This window comes from Panthera onca, chromosome X (assembly GCF_046562875.1).
Source record: "Panthera onca isolate mPanOnc1 chromosome X, mPanOnc1 haplotype 2, whole genome shotgun sequence".
Classification (NCBI taxonomy): domain Eukaryota; kingdom Metazoa; phylum Chordata; class Mammalia; order Carnivora; family Felidae; genus Panthera; species Panthera onca.
In genome coordinates this window covers 82,098,201-82,115,426 of record NC_138357.1, presented here as the reverse complement: position 1 = coordinate 82,115,426, position 17,226 = coordinate 82,098,201, and the positions used below count along the sequence as shown (strand labels likewise).

Here is a 17,226-nt window from a genome sequence, read left to right as displayed (position 1 = left end):
AATTTAAAAATAAAGAAAATAAAAATAAAGAAAATTAAAAAATAAAAGTAACAACACACATAGATTAAAGGTAACGGTATGGAGAAAATATATACTATGCTAATACTAATCATAAGAAATCTTGAGCAGCTATACTAATTTCAGACAAAGTAGACTTTAGAACAAGTAAATTATCAGGGATAACGAGATGCCTTGTATAAGAACAAAAAGCAAATTTCTCTGACAGATAACACACTTATTTCTCTATGTCTTGGTAAGTATTCCATAATCTGCATGGAGGACAAGATCTATCCTACTGTAAAGTGTTTCAAGGAAGCAAAAATACTTCTTGTGGCTTTTCAAAAATACTTTCTGTGGTCTCTTCTCCATGAAGTGGAATGAAGAGAAAGATCACCCATTTTGTGTAAGTTGGAGATGCTGGCAACAGGGAAGACCAGATCAACAAGGCTTATTAGAAGGAAGGTATCTACCATCATTATTTTTATAATTTGGTCAGTTAATAAACAATGACTGCTTTTAAACTGAAAAAAAACTTTTATAATTATAATTATACAATGACTCTCAAAGAGGGCATGACAATCTTTAGTGTGTAATGCACATAACAATAGGACATCAAAAAAACATGAGGAAAAAACTTATAGAACTGCAAAAGAAATAGTTGAAACCACTATTATAGTTAGAGACTTCAGCTCCCCTTTATCATAAATGGACAGATCCACCGGGCAGAAAATCAGTAAGGACATACTAAAGAGTACCCTCAATCAAATTGGGTCTAATTGACATCTACACAATACTTCATCCCAAAACAGTACAATTCACATCCATCTCAACCTCACATGGAACATTTGCCAAGATAGACTGCATTGTGGGCCATAAAACACACCTTAACAAATTTAAAAGAGTATATAAATCATACAATATATGCCCTCAGATCAAATGGAATTAAATGGATTCTCAGGAAAGGTCATCGTCCTCTATGTCTCAGTCCTCTGAATGAAAATAAGAATATGGTGCTGAGCTCCCTATTCCAGAATGTGTGACCTATACCCCGAGCTCATCCTGTGGGAAGAAAGACTCTGATCCACTTAAAAGCATCCAAGGCATCTTATATGAGTTTAAGATGTAGAGAAAGGTAGGTCACAAATGGTATTTCCTGTGGTCTCTGAAATCCATAACTATATAAAATTTGAAGGCATAATATTTAACACCTCCAAAATATGGGTTTGAATCCCTGGTTCATCAGTGACTAACTGTGCAACCTTAAGCAAGTCACTCTACCTCTCTGAGCTTCAGTGTTGTCAATTATAAAATGCATATAATATCAGTACCTTTTTCATTGTGTTGCTATGAGGATTAAATAAACTGATGCATCTAAGTATTTAGCACAGTGTCTGGAACATAACAAGTGCCCTATAATGGTACCTAATATTAGTACCTACATTTCCTATTTCATGAACCTCCTATGTGCCTGGTCCTATGCTAGGTATTGTCATGGAGAAGGAGCCAAAAGAAGAAGCATTATAAGCTCTGTTTTCAGAGGGCTTAATACCTGTATGGAAGATGAAAATATTCTATATACGACAGTCAGCACACAATCTGGGACAGGGAATATCTGGGACTAGGGGCATGGGTCAGAGTAAGCAATCAAGGAAGGGCTGCCCAGAGGGGCAACTGAAGGAACAGTGAAGATATGAATAAGTAAAGGGGAAGTGGGAAGGTCTGTTATCTAAAGGGCACAACAAGAGCAAAGTTGTGGAGAAAAAAAATGGAATCTGAATTATCTGGAGGATAATGATAAGATCAGCCTGGAAGAAATGGAGGATGAGGTAAAAGAACAGATTACATAGGGCAAAACCAAAGCATGCAAAGTCACTGAAAGGAAGTGATAAAGACCTAGAATCATAAAGCTCCTAAGCTTTACGGTCCTGGAATCACTGAATCTTGGGTCATGGGATCCAGGAACCATAGAATACACAGGATCCTAGCACCCTGAAAGCATACAGTTTGAACCTTCTAGGCCACCACTGTCTACTAGAACTATCTTGATGATGGAAGTGTTCTAAAATTCTGAGGTGTCCAATACAGTAGCGACTGCCCTCGTGTGGTTATTGAACACTTGAAATGTGGCTACTGCAAATAAAGAAACAAAATTTAACTTTTTAAATTTTAACTAACTTACACTTATTTTTTTTAAGTTTATTTATTTTGAGATAGAGAGAGAGAGACTGTAGGCAGGGGAGAGGCAGAGAGAGAGGGAGAGAGAGAACCTTAAGCAGGCTCTGTGCTGTCAGTGTGCAGGCCAATGCAGGGCTCAATCCCACAAACTGTGAGATCATGACCTGAGGGGAAATCAAGAGTCAGATGCTTAACTGACTGAGCCACCCAGGTTCCCCTTAACTAACTTACATTTAAATAGCTACATGTGGCTAGCAGTTACCATTGGACAATGCAGTTTTAGGCTTGAACCACAGGGTCTACTATAGAATTTTGACCTGAGAATTTTAGACGTACAGAGTGCTGGAGTCAGAGAGTCTTAAGACTATACAACACTTAGATCTTAGTACCTTGTATAGAAATAACCTTTCAGACTTGAGCAAGACCTCAAGCCTTGATCCATCTCCTTCACTTTATCCATATCCCACAGTCTAAAAAGGCCACGAATAGGATCCTTGGTGGCCTGCAAGCCAATGACTACTTCAGCATCACCATCTTTTCTGAAATGGTTAGTTTCTGCAAATCTGGAGGCTCCATCCAGGCCACCATCCAGAATGTCCACAGTGCCAAGGACTAACTGAATCACATGGAAGGTGATGGTTGTGTTAAACTTACCCACTCAAATGGAGGGGTTGTGGTAATGTGGGGAATTCTTGAAATGCTTCCTTCATTCCCTCATCCATCTCACCTCTCACAATACCTGAAATATCACTATTATATTTTATACAAATATGTTCCTTTATCCTTCTGTGTTCCTTTTCCTAGTATAAAGAGCAAGGCTCTATATATTTTAGGGCACATTCCTCTTTGGCCCTGAGTTTCTTCCTCTTTAAAGCACATACTCAGAAGAATTTGCCAACACTTTTATAAATCAATAGTCTACATATTCATTTCAAAGCATTTGGTCAAGCTGCTTCCCTGATTCTTGCTTTTGATCAATCATCTCTCAGAAAATTACTGAAGTCTCCCCCGCCTACCCCTCTTGTCAACTCAGCCCTTTCTTCCTTTCTTCCCCTGTAGCATAGAGGTGGGGTTGCTCTTCTTGGGGAGCTTCCAGTCTAACTAGAGAATTATATACCTCCACAGGAAACAGGCAAATCATAATCTGAGACAAAGAGCGATAAAAGCCAAGGACATGTGGGCCCCACTGCCATATCTCAGGGAGCCTGAGAGAAGATAGGGAAGGATAGCAACAGAAACAGTCTGAGAAAAAAATGAGGAGAAATGACTGAGCCTGAGAGGTTAGTGAGGTGCCCAGTGTGTTTGCAATGGGGATAAAAATAACTAGAAAAGATGGTATCACAGTCTGCTTCCCAACGAGGGACCAACATCAGTGCACCTCTGCTGGAAGTTGCTTCAGTGCTAAACCATAGCAACAAAGAGGCTTGGTGGGGCCCCAATGTGGGGAGAAATCTCTCTCATCGTCTTCCTGATAGATGAGGAGCCAATGTGATGAACCCCAGTGTGATCCTTTCCAACATCTGTCAGGCGCCGGGCTACAGGATGTCCCTTTTCAGTTTGGCCTTTGAGGATAAGGTTGACTTCCCCCTGCTGTGTTACCTATCCCTGGAGAATTGGGGAGCAGCTCAGTGCATATACAAGAACACTGATGCAGCCTTACAGCTGGAGGGCCTCTATGAGGAGATCTCCATGCCTTTTCTGGTAGACATGCATCTGGACTACCTGGAAAGCTTCGTTGAGGCCTCCCCTTGGGCCCTTTTCCCCAATTACTTTGGTGGCTCAGGGTTGGTGGTGGCAGGACAGATTCAAGCAGGCAAGTGGTAACTGGGCATCCATCTGGCAGCCCGTGGCCTCAAGAGTCAGCTTCTTATGGCCTGCCACAGTGAGGTGGCCACCAACAGCAGCAAGAAGAAATTTGGTTTCTCAGAGGAGCCAGTCTACAATGTAGCCCACTTCACCTGCGGTCTCTCGGCCAACCTCACCATTGGAGAGTTGCTGGAGGCATACTTCCAAGCCCATGACACCTGCACTCACCACCTTCTGGGAGCCAAAGTCCTCAATCTGTCCCTTGAATACAACTTTGTTACTCTTTTGACTTCACTGGTCATGGTGTAGTCCAAGGAGGCAAATGAGAAGGCCAGGATACAGACTTGCACCACGGCTGGACCAGGCACCATTATGCCCTCATCCACCAGCAGGTATGGCCTAGAGACAGGCATAGCCCGGCCAGCCTTGCACCCAAGGTCTCTCCCAAATCAAGCCTTGTGAAACTAAGATTCTGCTTATTCTCAACTATTCCTGCCTCTACAACAATTATGCCCAGTTACAAGGAGTGGGAGCCATTGATTCAGAGCACCACTACCCTGTCCAGTACACCCAAATCCCCCAAATCCAGCACAACAGGATTCTGGCACCTTGGTTCAGCTAACTCTCAGAACAAAAACTGCTGCTGTTGTGTCCTCAAATTATGGTGCCCTATTGCTTCTGAAGCCCAGTGTACCATCACACCAGAATCCTGGTACCCTATTACCCATGAATCCCAAGACAAAAGTCCCACATCTAAATCCTGTCACCCTATCCCAGCACAAAGCTGACACTATGAAACATGTTATTCTACTGCACTATAAACCTGGTGCTCCATCACAACCCAAACTGGATACTTCATCACACCCAAAACCTAGGGTACTCATATCGCAGTCACCCAAAAGCTTGCCACAGCACAAGCCTGGAGTCTCAACACTTCAGATACCCAAATTTCTACTACACATTAGACCAAAGTTTACTTCTCACAAGACCCCACACAACCTGCCACACCCTAAACTCAGGATCCTCTTACCTAAGACCCTTAAAATCCCATCACCTCTTAAACGAGTACCCCATCTTCCCCAAATTACCCAAGCTTATCATTTTCCAAACTTAGGACCCCAATCTCCAATAAACCCCAAACTCCATTATCCTCCAGACCCGCCAGACATAGGCCCCACCTCCTCAGAATCCAAGCACATTCACAAGCACAATCTCAAGTCCCACAAGTCCTAGCAGTACCATGACCACATCTGTCCTTGGAGAACCCCGCCCTATTCCCTTTAACCCCCCCCACCCTCTCTGCTGCCCCCAGAAGGTTCTGGCATCAGCAAGACCTGCCGCTGGGGCCCCAAAGCACCAGGCAAATTCTGGGAATATCTGTGTCAGAAGCCCCAACAATGATCCTACCCAGAAGCTCCAGGCCTATGCCAGAGGGCAGCTTCCCAAAGCTGCCAGTCTTGTTATCTTCTAGCACCTTCCCTGAAGTGGTCAGCCTACTCCATCTCCCTGAGGAGCTAGAGCTGCTGTCCAAGGCAATGTTTGTGGAGTCTTTGAACCCACTGGTTTTCTGTACATTCCTCACTCCTGACAAAGATGGTGAGAGCCATGAGCAAGAAGTCAAGCCATGAAAGGGAGGTATGAATGGAGAGCAGCAGGAACTGGGAGTGTACAAGGCTTGTACAGATTCTAGTGATAGTACATTTGCCTGCTTGCTTGCTTTGAGACTTTGAGACTTTGAGACTCTTAACCTATCTGGGCCTCAGTGCGTAAGCACGGAATTAGAGGTTCTGAGAGGAGAGTGATCTTAAGACTGGGAAGGCTAAACAGAAATGAACTGGACAAGCTGCAGCTTTGACATTTGCTTTGTTGAACAAGAGAATTGCTCATGCTTCCCAAGCAGGGAAGGGATACAAGTTTATAAATGGAAGCATCACTGGGAAAGACAGTTCTGAATAGTTCTTTTGTGCTCTGTAAACAGCTCTGCTTAAGGAAAAAGGTATAAAAAATTGGAAAAGATAATAAGAACTATCTTTAAATTTTCCAAAGACTGTGAAGTAATGACAGCTAACATTTTTTAATTCTTCTTATGTGCAGGTACTGCTCTACATATTGTATTTATAGTCTGTTATTTAATCCTCACACACACAAAAACTACCTGTTAATATCTGCATTTTACTCATGGGGAAACTGAAACACAGAGAGGTGAAGTAACTTGTTTCATGCCACACAACGAATAAGAGATTTGAACCTACATAATCTGGTCCTAGACTGAATGTGCTCCACCACTCCACTAATTATTCTGCCTTCCTAAGAGGAGTGACATTTCCTGGGTGAACTTATAGGCCAGAATTAGAACAAGTTGGTGGTGGCAGTAAGTCACAGAGATACAAATTTGGGCATGAGATCCTCGACATGCCCCTCCTGCTCACTACCCACCAATATCTCATCCATCTTCAATTTTTGACAATGTTACCTCTGACATATTTGCCAAATGAACCCACTTATCACCACCCCAACTGTCACTGTCTTAGGGAAGACTACCATTGTGTCTCCCTTAGAAAACCATTCCAGCCTCCTCACTGGCCTCGCTTTTTCTTCTCTTAGGAGATTTTCTTTGCTATTCTCCCCCCACCAGCAAAGGGATCACTTAAAAACAAAGATTACTTCATGTCCCTTTCTTACTTAATCCCTGTCAGGGGTTTTCTGTAACACCTACAATGAAGTCCAAAGTCCTCTTTATAGCCTATACGGCCCTGTGTGATCTGCCTTCTATCCCATACTTCTCACTTTCTCCCACTCACTCTCTGAACTCTAGCCCCACTGGCTTCCTTTCTGGTCATCTAATGGACACTGCCTCACTTCTATCTCCACTCAGGGACCTCTGAAGTTGTTCCCTCTGTTTTGATAATTGCTCTGATCTACCTTGCTCTGCCCCCTGCCTGCCATCCTCAGCTCAGATGTCCTTCCCACCCTCCCCTCCAACTACCCCAGACTTCATCAAATATTTATAATTCCCTCAGTCACTTTATTATTTTTCCTTTTATCATTTACCACCATGGGTAATTATACTTTCATTCATGTCTATCTCCTCGACTAAAATATAAGCTTCACCAGGCAGAAATCATGACTGTCTATTTTTATCTCTATATCTCTGATACTTAAAGAGTGCCTGAATGAATGAGTGAATGAATGATGAATGCATAAATGCTATGAGGAATAATTTTGAACATAATTGAGCTTGAAAGATTAAAATGTTGTGGAGAGAGCATAATAGTCCAGTCGTGGCAATGTACAGGTCAAATTGGGAAGCCAATGAAGACTCTCCCAATCAGGAGGAAGGTATGCTCTTTGGTGGGGCCAGGGTATATTTTCCCTGGGAATGTGAAGGATTTCCCTCATTTCTTTTGTGCTTGGTAGGAAATCCACTTTAGGATGACAATTCTGAGGAGATCCTAGGAGGAGCTGGAGGCAGCACAAAATCTCAGGGAAGTTCTGTGGGGCTATCAAAAAGTGAAAAAAAGTTTCTTTGACAAAAATCCCTAAGCTTTCATTTCCATTCAGTTAAAATTCTCACAGGCGTTGTGTGAGCCCAGAGAAGGAAAAGTGTATTAGTTTTCCATTGATGCATAACAAATTACCACAAACTGAATACCTTAAAACAACACCATTAATTATCCCACAGTTCTGTAGGTCAGAAGTCTAGGCACAAGCTAGTTAGGTTCTCTGCTCAGGATTTCCAAAGACTGAAATCAAAGTGTCTTCCAGAGTTCTTGTCCTCTTCCATGCTCATTCAGGTTATTGGCAGAATTCAATTCTTTGTGTTTGTAGGACTAAGATCCCTGTTTCTTTGCTGACTGTTGGCTGGCAGTCACTCTCAGCTTCTAGAGGTCACCTGGGCCATTTTCATGTCCTAGAATTTTTCTGCATTCCTTGTCATGTGGCCCTTTCCATTTTCAAAGACAGCCATGGAGAAGATCCCTCGTGTCAAGTCCTTCTCATACTTCAAATCTCTGACTTCTCTGTCTCTGACCTCTAGACCCAAATTTAAAGGGCTAATGTGAGGGTTGCCTGGGAGTCTCAGTTGGTTAAGCGTCTGACTTCAGCTCAGGTCATGATCCTACAGTTCATGAGTTGGAGCCCTGCATTGAGTTCTGACACCTTGGAGACTGGAGCCTCCTTCAGATTCTGTGTCTTCCTGTCTCTCTGCCTCTCCCTGACTTGTTTCTCTCCCTCTCTCTCTCTCTTTCTCTTTCTCTCTCAAAAATAAATATTAAAAATAAATAAAGGGCTAATGTGAGTAGCCAAGGAGTCAGGCCCACCTGGATAATCTTATTTTAAGATCAAGTGCATCACAAAACATAACTTACTATGGGAGTGATATCATATCACAGTTCTGGGGATTTTACAGGGTGTGTACACTGGGGAATCTTGGGGCCATCTTAGAATTCTACGTACCACAGACAGAGAACAAAGAGAAAATAGAATTGGAACAAACCTGGAAGGAAAACTAGAAATTGATCCTTGTAAGCTAAGGGAAAGGAAAACATTCCAGGTGGCAGGAAAAACAGAGGGAAATGGTCACTAGCAAGAGACAGCAGGGCATTCATAAGAATAGTCAGTTCAGTTGGACTGGAGCATAAAGAGAAGACTAAAGAACTAGGTATGGACTAGATTTCAGAAAAGACTTAAATGCTGAGCTCAGAAATTTGGCTTTTCTCTGGAAGGACTTGACCAGAGTTCCTTGGAATATGATCAATCTCTTACCAACATAGTCCCCCTATCCTTTGCAGGCATACTACCTTCTCATCCTCGGGTATTCCAGCCACCCTCACTGTTCTGAGTAGTGGACAGCTTGAACACTGGGACTGGGGGCTGGACACTCTCTGAGAAAATAGATATGGTCTCCTACCTTCCCTTCCTTTCCTCTCCCCTCTCATTTCCTCCCATTCCTTCTAGGGCATAACTTCAGAGTTGTATCTCCTGCCTTGCCGTGGATGGGGACCTTCACTTTGTGATCCACATCCCACACTCAGAAGAGAAGATCTGCCACTGGATAGGCTCCCAGGGGACCTGCTACAGCTCACAGACAATCCAAAGGAAGATGAGACCCCCCCAAGGACTCCACCCCATATAACACCACAGCAGGATTATACTCATATCAATACCCTCAGACATTTGTGTCCTAATTCTAGCGAGCACATAGCAGTGCAGCTCACTAACACACAAGTACACATTCAGACACATGAAAACACATATGAATACATGCTAACATCAAGACATTCACAGATACACGCACAGGCATATAATAAACTCATACAAATACACACCTAGGCACACATATTTCAACACTCTCCATAACTACACACAGTAACATACAAATATGTACCCAGATACACAACACATGCCCAGATATACACAATGACACACATACCAACAGTCAGACATACATACACTGATACTCATTCATCTTAATACCCAGGAATTCAACATACACTGGCACACATACTCTACTACTCTAGACATACAAAATACACCAGTGCAGGTCCCTAACTTTAAACCTAAAGGAACTAGAAAAGAGCAGCAAGTAATGCCCAAAGCCAGCATAAGAAGGGAAATAATAAATATTAGAGAAGAAATAAACAATATAGAAACAAAAAACCCCCAGTAGAAGAGATCAATAAAACTAGAGGGTTTATGGGGGGTTGAAGGGAGGGGAGGGTGGGTGATGGGCCTTGAGGAGGATATCTGTTGGGATGAGCAATGGGTGTTGTATGGAAACCAAGTTGACAATAAATTTCATATAAAAAAACCTAAAGCCTGGTTTTTAGAAAGGATAAATAAAATTGATAAGCTCTAACCAAACTTCTCAAAAAGAAAAGAAAGAGGACACAGAGAAATAAAATAACGAATGAAAGGGGAGAGATCATAAATAATATCACAGAAATACAAACAATAATAAGAGAATACTATGAAAAATCATATGCCAAAGACTGGACAATATGGAAGAAATGGACAAATTCCTAGACATTCACACACTATCAAAACTCAAACAGGAAGAAATAAAAAATTTTGAACAGGCCCAAAACTAGCAAAAAAATTGAATCAGTGATCAAAATCTCCCAACAAATAAGAGTCCTGGGCCAGATGGCTTCCCATGGATACTACCAGACATTGAAAGCAGAGTTAATACCTATTCTTCTAAAACTGTTCCAAAAAAATAGAAATGGAAGGAAAGCTTCCAAACTCATTCTATGAAGCCAGCATTACCTTGATTCCAAAACCAGAAAAAGACCCCAGTGAAAAGGAGAATTACAGGCTAATATTCCTGATGAACCTGGATGCAAAAATTCACAATAAGATACTAGCAAATTGAATTCAACAATATATTAGAAGAATCATTCACCATGATCAAGTGGGATTTATTCCTGGGATGCAGGGCTGGTTCAGTATTTGCAAATTAATCAATGTAATACACCACATTAATAGAAGAAAGGATAAAACCATATGATCCTACCCATAGATGCAGAAAAAGCATTTGACAAAATGCAGCATCTTTTCTTTATAAACCCCTCAAGAAAGTAGGGATAGATACCTCAAACTCATAAAAATCATATATGAAAGTCCCACAGCTAATATCATCCTCAGTGAGGAAAAACTGAGAGCTTTCCCCCTAAGGTCAGGACCACAACAGAGGTGTCCACTCTCACAACTGTTGTTCAATATAGTAGTAGAAGTCCTAGCCTCTTCAATCAGATAACAAAAAGAAATAAAAGACATAAAATTTGGCAAATAAGTCAAACTTTCACTCTTTGCAGACGACATGATATTATACGTGGAAAACCTGAAAGAGTCCACCAAAAAACTGCTAAAACTGATATATGAATTCAGCAAAGTTGGAGGATACAAAATCCACCTGCAGAAATGGGTTGCGTTTCTATACACCAATAATGAAACAGCAGGAAGAGAGATATCTAGGAATAAACTGAACTGAGGGAAAAGATCTGCACATTGGAAACTATAGAAAGCCTATGAAAGAAATTGAAGACACAAAGAAATGGAAAAAAAAACATTTCATGCACATGGGCTGGAAGAACAAATATTGTTAAAATGTTGGTACTACCCAAAGCAATCTATACATTCAATGCAATCCCTATCAAAATAACACCAGCACTCTTCACAGAGCTAGAATAAACAATCCTAAAATTTGTATGGAATAAAAAAAGACCCCGAATAGCCAAATAATGTTGAAAAAGAAAACCAAAGAGGGAGGCATCATAATCCCAAACTTTAGCCTGTATTACAAAGCTGTAATCATCAAGACAGTATGGTATTGGCACAAAAATGGACACATAGATAAATGGAATAGAATAGAGAACCCAGAACTAGACCCACAAACGTATGGCCAACTAATCTTTGACAAAGCAGGAACGAGTATCCAATGGAAAAAAGACCAGTCTCTTGGTGCTGGGAGAACTGGACATCGACATGCAGAAGAATGAAACTGGCTCACTTTCTTATACCATACACAAAAATTAATTCAAAATGGATGAAAGACCTACATGTGAGACAGGAAACCATCAAAATCCTACAGGAGAAAATAGGCAGCAACCTCTTTGACCTCAACCACAGCAACTTCTTACTAGGTATGTTTCTAGAGGCAAAAGAAATAAAAGCAAAAATGAACTATTGGGACCTCATCAAGATAAAAAGCTTCTGCACAGTGAAGGAAACAATCAACAAAACTAAAAGGCAACCGATAGAGTGGGAGAAAATATTTTCAAATGGCATAAAGGGTTACTATCCAAAATATATAAAGAACTTATCAAACTCATCATCCCAAAATCAATAATCCACTGAAGAAATGGGCAGAAGACATGAATAGACACTTTTCCAAAGCAGACATCCAGATGGCTAACAGACACATGAAAAGATGCTCAACAGAACTCATCATCAAGGAAATACAAATGAAAACCACAATGAGATACAACCTCACAACAGTCATAATGTTAAAATTAACAACTCAGGAAAAAACAGATGTTGGCAAGGATGCAGAGAAAGGGCAACCCTTTTGCACTGTTGGTAGAAATGCAAATTTGTGCAGCCACTCTGAAAACCAGTGTAGAAGTTCCTAAAAACATTAAAAAGAACTATCCTATGACCCAGAAATTGCACTAATAGGCATTTTTCCAAAGGATACAAAAATGCTGATTCAAAGGGTCACATGCACCCCAATGTTTATACCAGCGCTATCAACAATAGTCAAAGTATGGAAAGAGCCCAAATGTCCATTGACTGACGGATGGATAAAGAAGATGTAGTATATATACACAATGGAATACTACTCAGTGATAAAAAAGAAGGAAATCTTGTCATTTGCAACAATGTGGGTGAAACTAGAGGGTATTATGCTAAGAGAAATAAGTCAGTCAGAGAAAGACAAGTATCATATGATTTCACTCCTATGTGGAATTTAAGAAACACAACAGATGAACATAAGGGAAGGGATGGTAAAATAAGATAAAAACAGAGAGGGAAGGGAGCTATAAGAAACTCTTAAATACAGAGAACAAACTGAGGGTTGCTGGAGGGGAGGTTGGTGGGGATTGGCTAAATGGGTGATAGGCATTAAGGAGGGAATTTGTTGGGATGAACACTGGATGTTATATGTATAATTGAGTTCTACTCTGGAAACCAATACTACACCATATGTTAACTAACTTAAATTTAAATAAATACATTTTAAAAATATGTAAATAAAATAAAATACACCAACGTATACATACACTCACCATGACACACAGACAGAAGTATGCACACTGACACCCCCAGATACATGTCAATATATAACAACATACAACCAGACACATACAACATAAAATACTCACCAAGATATGCAACACCAACATATCCAGAGACATGGATAAACATACAATATATATATATATATATATATATATATATATATATATATGTATATATGTATATATATATATATACTGTAACATAGCATCTTCCCTAAATATGCAGATGCACTGATAAGCCCAGAGATATTCATATGAACTAACCAAACACACACATTTACACACTCAGAAACATACACATACATGCAAACAGACCCACTGGGGTGAGCATGTATACACATACATACATACCCACACACTGTACAAGTAGGAGCATCCAGATAGTACCTGGTAGGAGCATTTTCCTCAGGAGCCTGCTTTCTAACCACAAATCTACACTACTTCATCTGGACCCCAGGCCCTCTCATGCCTTCCTGTGCCATGGGTAACCATGTGAATGACCATGTGAAAACCCATGCTCCACGCACACACTCTCCTCCCTCCAGAACTGCATGTATATGGATGTCCACTTGGGACACCACCAAGGCAAGACCACAAGGAGCAGAACCACATACTTCCATGTTATCACTGTTACTACAGATAAACCAGGGGCCTACATTATCACCATCCTCCACAGTTCCATATCTGTGCAAGACGAAAGTACCTTGCTCCTATCCTAGGACCAGCCTGCTTTGCTGAAGAGGCCCCAGCTGGAGATCCATGTGATTGCTGCAGCCTGCCTTATCCTTCACCATAGGCCCCACCTTGAGTTCCTTGTTCTCTGGTACTGCCACAGGCACCCCAGCACCCTGCAACTACCCCACCTGGAGTTCTATGTGGTCAGTGTCTCAGGCCTCAGTCCATTGACTCATGGTCAGCTGAGTGCTTCTGAGGCTGAGAGGGGTTGGGGAGCACCAGTCCTAAGAGAAGCCTTTCTAGGGTGAATAGCCAGTGAGCCCCCAGCACCCTGACCCCCAAACCACAAAGGGAATCAAAGCCAAGTTCTGCCCTTGGGGACCACCTGGTCTGGGAAGACATGGATAGTGATCATAGGGAGTTATCAGTGCTAGACAGAAAATAGTCCAGGAAGATGGAGCAACCCAGGGTGGGGAAACTCACCCAGCCTTGGAGCTCAAGAAAGATCTTTTGGAAGAGACAGACCCACTCTGAATCTGAAAGCCTGAGTAAAATTATAGAGACAAAATTGAAGGTTGGTGGAGATGAAGCTGTAGTGGTCAGAGTAGAATTCCAGGATGAGGAATTTGGCTTTATCCTAAAGACAGTGGGGGAATCCATGAAAGGTTACAAGCAGGGAAAAGACACTCAGATCTGGATATTACAAAGATCCCTCTGAAGGTTGCTGTAAAGGGGGATTGTAGGAAGCCAGACTATAGGTCAGGAGATGCAGAAACTGAGGCTGAGGCCCACAACAAAGACTTTGGGCAGTGATGGTGGGTTGGACAGATATTTTTACTCTGGGCATCCACACTCCTCTCCTCTCCTCCCCTCTAATTTGCCTGTCATCTCCTCCAAGCCTGACTTCTCCCCCTTATTCTGCCATCTCACCCACCCTGGCTCTGTACTTCCATAATATACTCTTGTCCCATCTGGCTCTTCTACATTTCCCACAATGCTCACTCACTTCCTTCCTCCAGATCTTCACTGCCCCTCCTCTCTCCCACTTTTCTTTCTAGATTTCCTGCTTTAAGCTCCTCTCAGCTCTTAGTGGGAACTCAGGCCAGTACCCTGACTGGCACTCAGGGCAATTCCAGCACACAGACATCTGGCTGGTGGCAGGGCCTATGGGGCAAAGCCTGCATAGGCACCAAGAGCCAGGTGTGCCTGTGGTTCTAGGAGGAGGTTGCTGAAAGAATCACTGAGGCTGCTGCCCTGCTGGGCTTCCTGCTGGCTGGTGAAATGTTCTCATGTACAACAGCTGCTGTGCTACCTTGTCTATGTACTGTGATGGCCCATGAATCTCAGTGCCAGGATACTTGAATTTGAGAGGCCCAGAGGCCAAGGCTTTGGGTGGGCAAAGAGCAAGGATTTAGGGACACGGAAACACACACAGGGACACACACACTTACACATGCAGTAAGTGACACATACACAAGGACACACAAACACACACAAATATGTAGTCCTGTAGGCCTAGAGGCTTAGGTACTTCTGCTTCCTCACAGTCCAGCCTGTCTCCAGTCTCCACTCTGTTCAATCCATACTCCACAGAAGCCTTAAGAGTGACTTTTTAAAAACAAAATCTTGGACTTGCGGGAAGATGGCAGCTTAGGAGGACGCTGGGCTCACCGCGCATCCTGCTGATCACTTAGATTCCACCTACACCTGCCTAACTAACCCAGAAAACCACCAGAAACTAGCAGAATGGAGTCTCTGGAGCCAAGCACAGACGAGAGGCCCACGGAAGAGGGTAGGAAGGGCAGAGAGCTGATGCGCGCTCCACGGACTGGCGGGAGGGAGCCGAGGGGGAGGGGTGGCCCGCCGGCCAAGCAGAGACCCCGAGTCTGGCTCGCAAAAGCGGAGGGGCCTGACGAAGTGTGTTCCGACAGCAAGCAGGACTTGCTTAGCATCTGGGTGGTCATAAGTTAACAGCTCTGCTCAGAAAGCAGGAAGCCTGGAGGACAAAGGGAGGGAGAGTTGCTGAGCCCCAGGATGATAGAGCTCAGTTTGGCGGGGAACAAAGGCGCTCACCAGCACCATCTCCCTCGCCCATCCCCCAGCCAAAATCCCAAAGGGACCCAGTCCCTGCAAGGGACTTGCTTGCTCCGCACAAACACCCAACGCGGTGCTTCTGTGGAGCCACCCCTCCGGCAGCGGGTCTGACTCCCTCCTGCTGCCACAGGGCCCCTCCTGAAGTGGATCACTTAAGGAGAAGCGAGCTAAGCCTACCCCTCCTGCCCCCGTGCACCTTGCCTACCCACCCCAGCTAATACGTCAGATCCCCAGCTCCACAAGCCTGGCAGTGTGCAAGTAGCCCAGAAGGGCCACAACGACCCACAGTGAATCCCGCCCCTAGGAGAGGGGAAGAGAAGGCACACACCAGTCTGACTGTGGCCCCAGTGGTGGGCTGGGGGCAGACATCAGGTCTGACTGCAGCTCCACCCACCAACTCCAGTTATATGCCACAGCACAGGGGAAGTGCCCTGCCCTGCAGGTCCGCACCACTCCAGGGACTATCCAAAATGACCAAACGGAAGAATTCCTCTCAGAAGAATCTCCAGGAAATAACAACAGCTAATGAACTGATCAAAAAGGATTTAAATAATATAACAGAAAGTGAATTTAGAATAATAGTCATAAAATTAATCACTGGGCTTGAAAACAGTATACAGGACAGCAGAGAATCTCTTGCTACAGAGATCAAGGGACTAAGGAACAGTCACGAGGAGCTGAAAAGCGCTTTAAACGACATGCAAAACAAAATGGAAACAACGACGGCTCGGCTTGAAGAGGCAGAGGAGAGAATAGGTGAACTAGAAGATAAAGTTACAGAAAAAGAGGAAGCTGAGAAAAAGAGAGATAAAAAAATCCAGGAGTATGAGGGGAAAATTAGAGAACTAAGTGACACACTAAAAAGAAATAATATACGCATAATTGGTATCCCAGAGGAGGAAGAGAGAGGGAAAGGTGCTGAAGGGGTACTTGAAGAAATTATAGCTGAGAACTTCCCTGACCTGGGGAAGGAAAAAGGCATTGAAATCCAAGAGGCACAGAGAACTCCCTTCAGACGTAACTTGAATCGATCTTCTGCATGACATATCATAGTGAAACTGGCAAAATACAAGGATAAAGAGAAAATTCTGAAAGCAGCAAGGGATAAACGTGCCCTAACTTATAAAGGGAGACCTATAAGACTCGTGACTGATCTCTCTTTTGAAACTTGGCAGGCCAGAAAGGATTGGCACGAGATCTTCAATGTATTGAAAAGAAAAAAATATGCAGCCGAGAATCCTTTATCCAGCAAGTCTGCCATTTAGAATAGAAGGAGAGATAAAGGTCTTCCCAAACAAACAAAAACTGAAGGAATTTGTCACCACTAAACCAGCCCTACAAGAGATCCTAAGGGGGATCCTGTGAGACAAAGTACCAGAGACATCGCTACAAGCATAAAACATACAGACATCACAGTGACTCCAAACCCGTATCTTTCTATAATAAAACTGAATGTAAATGGATTAAATGCACCAACCAAAAGACATAGGGTATCAGAATGGATAAAAAAACAATACCCATCTATTTGCTGTCTACAAGAGACTCATTTTAGATCTGAGGACACCTTTAGATTGAGAGTGAGGGGATGGAGAACTATTTATCATGCTACTGGAAGTCAAAAGAAAGCTGGAGTAGCCATACTTATATCAGAAAAACTAGACTTTAAATTAAAGGC

At 42.8% G+C, this 17,226-nt stretch overlaps 1 protein-coding gene across 1 annotated transcript; it reads left to right on the top strand.

Moving 5' to 3' along the window:
- The first annotated feature begins 1,814 nt into the window (after window positions 1-1,814).
- Window positions 1,815-14,787, top strand: ITIH6 (inter-alpha-trypsin inhibitor heavy chain family member 6). Its single transcript, XM_081792618.1, is given in 16 exon segments — window positions 1,815-1,826; window positions 2,645-2,816; window positions 3,536-4,414; window positions 4,417-4,540; window positions 4,542-5,049; window positions 5,052-5,157; window positions 5,160-5,287; window positions 5,289-5,577; window positions 7,399-7,501; window positions 7,810-7,969; window positions 8,951-9,026; window positions 9,029-9,079; window positions 13,325-13,388; window positions 13,390-13,703; window positions 14,583-14,675; window positions 14,678-14,787. Coding segments are annotated over 16 exon segments (3,189 nt in total).
- Window positions 14,788-17,226: the final 2,439 nt, after the last annotated feature.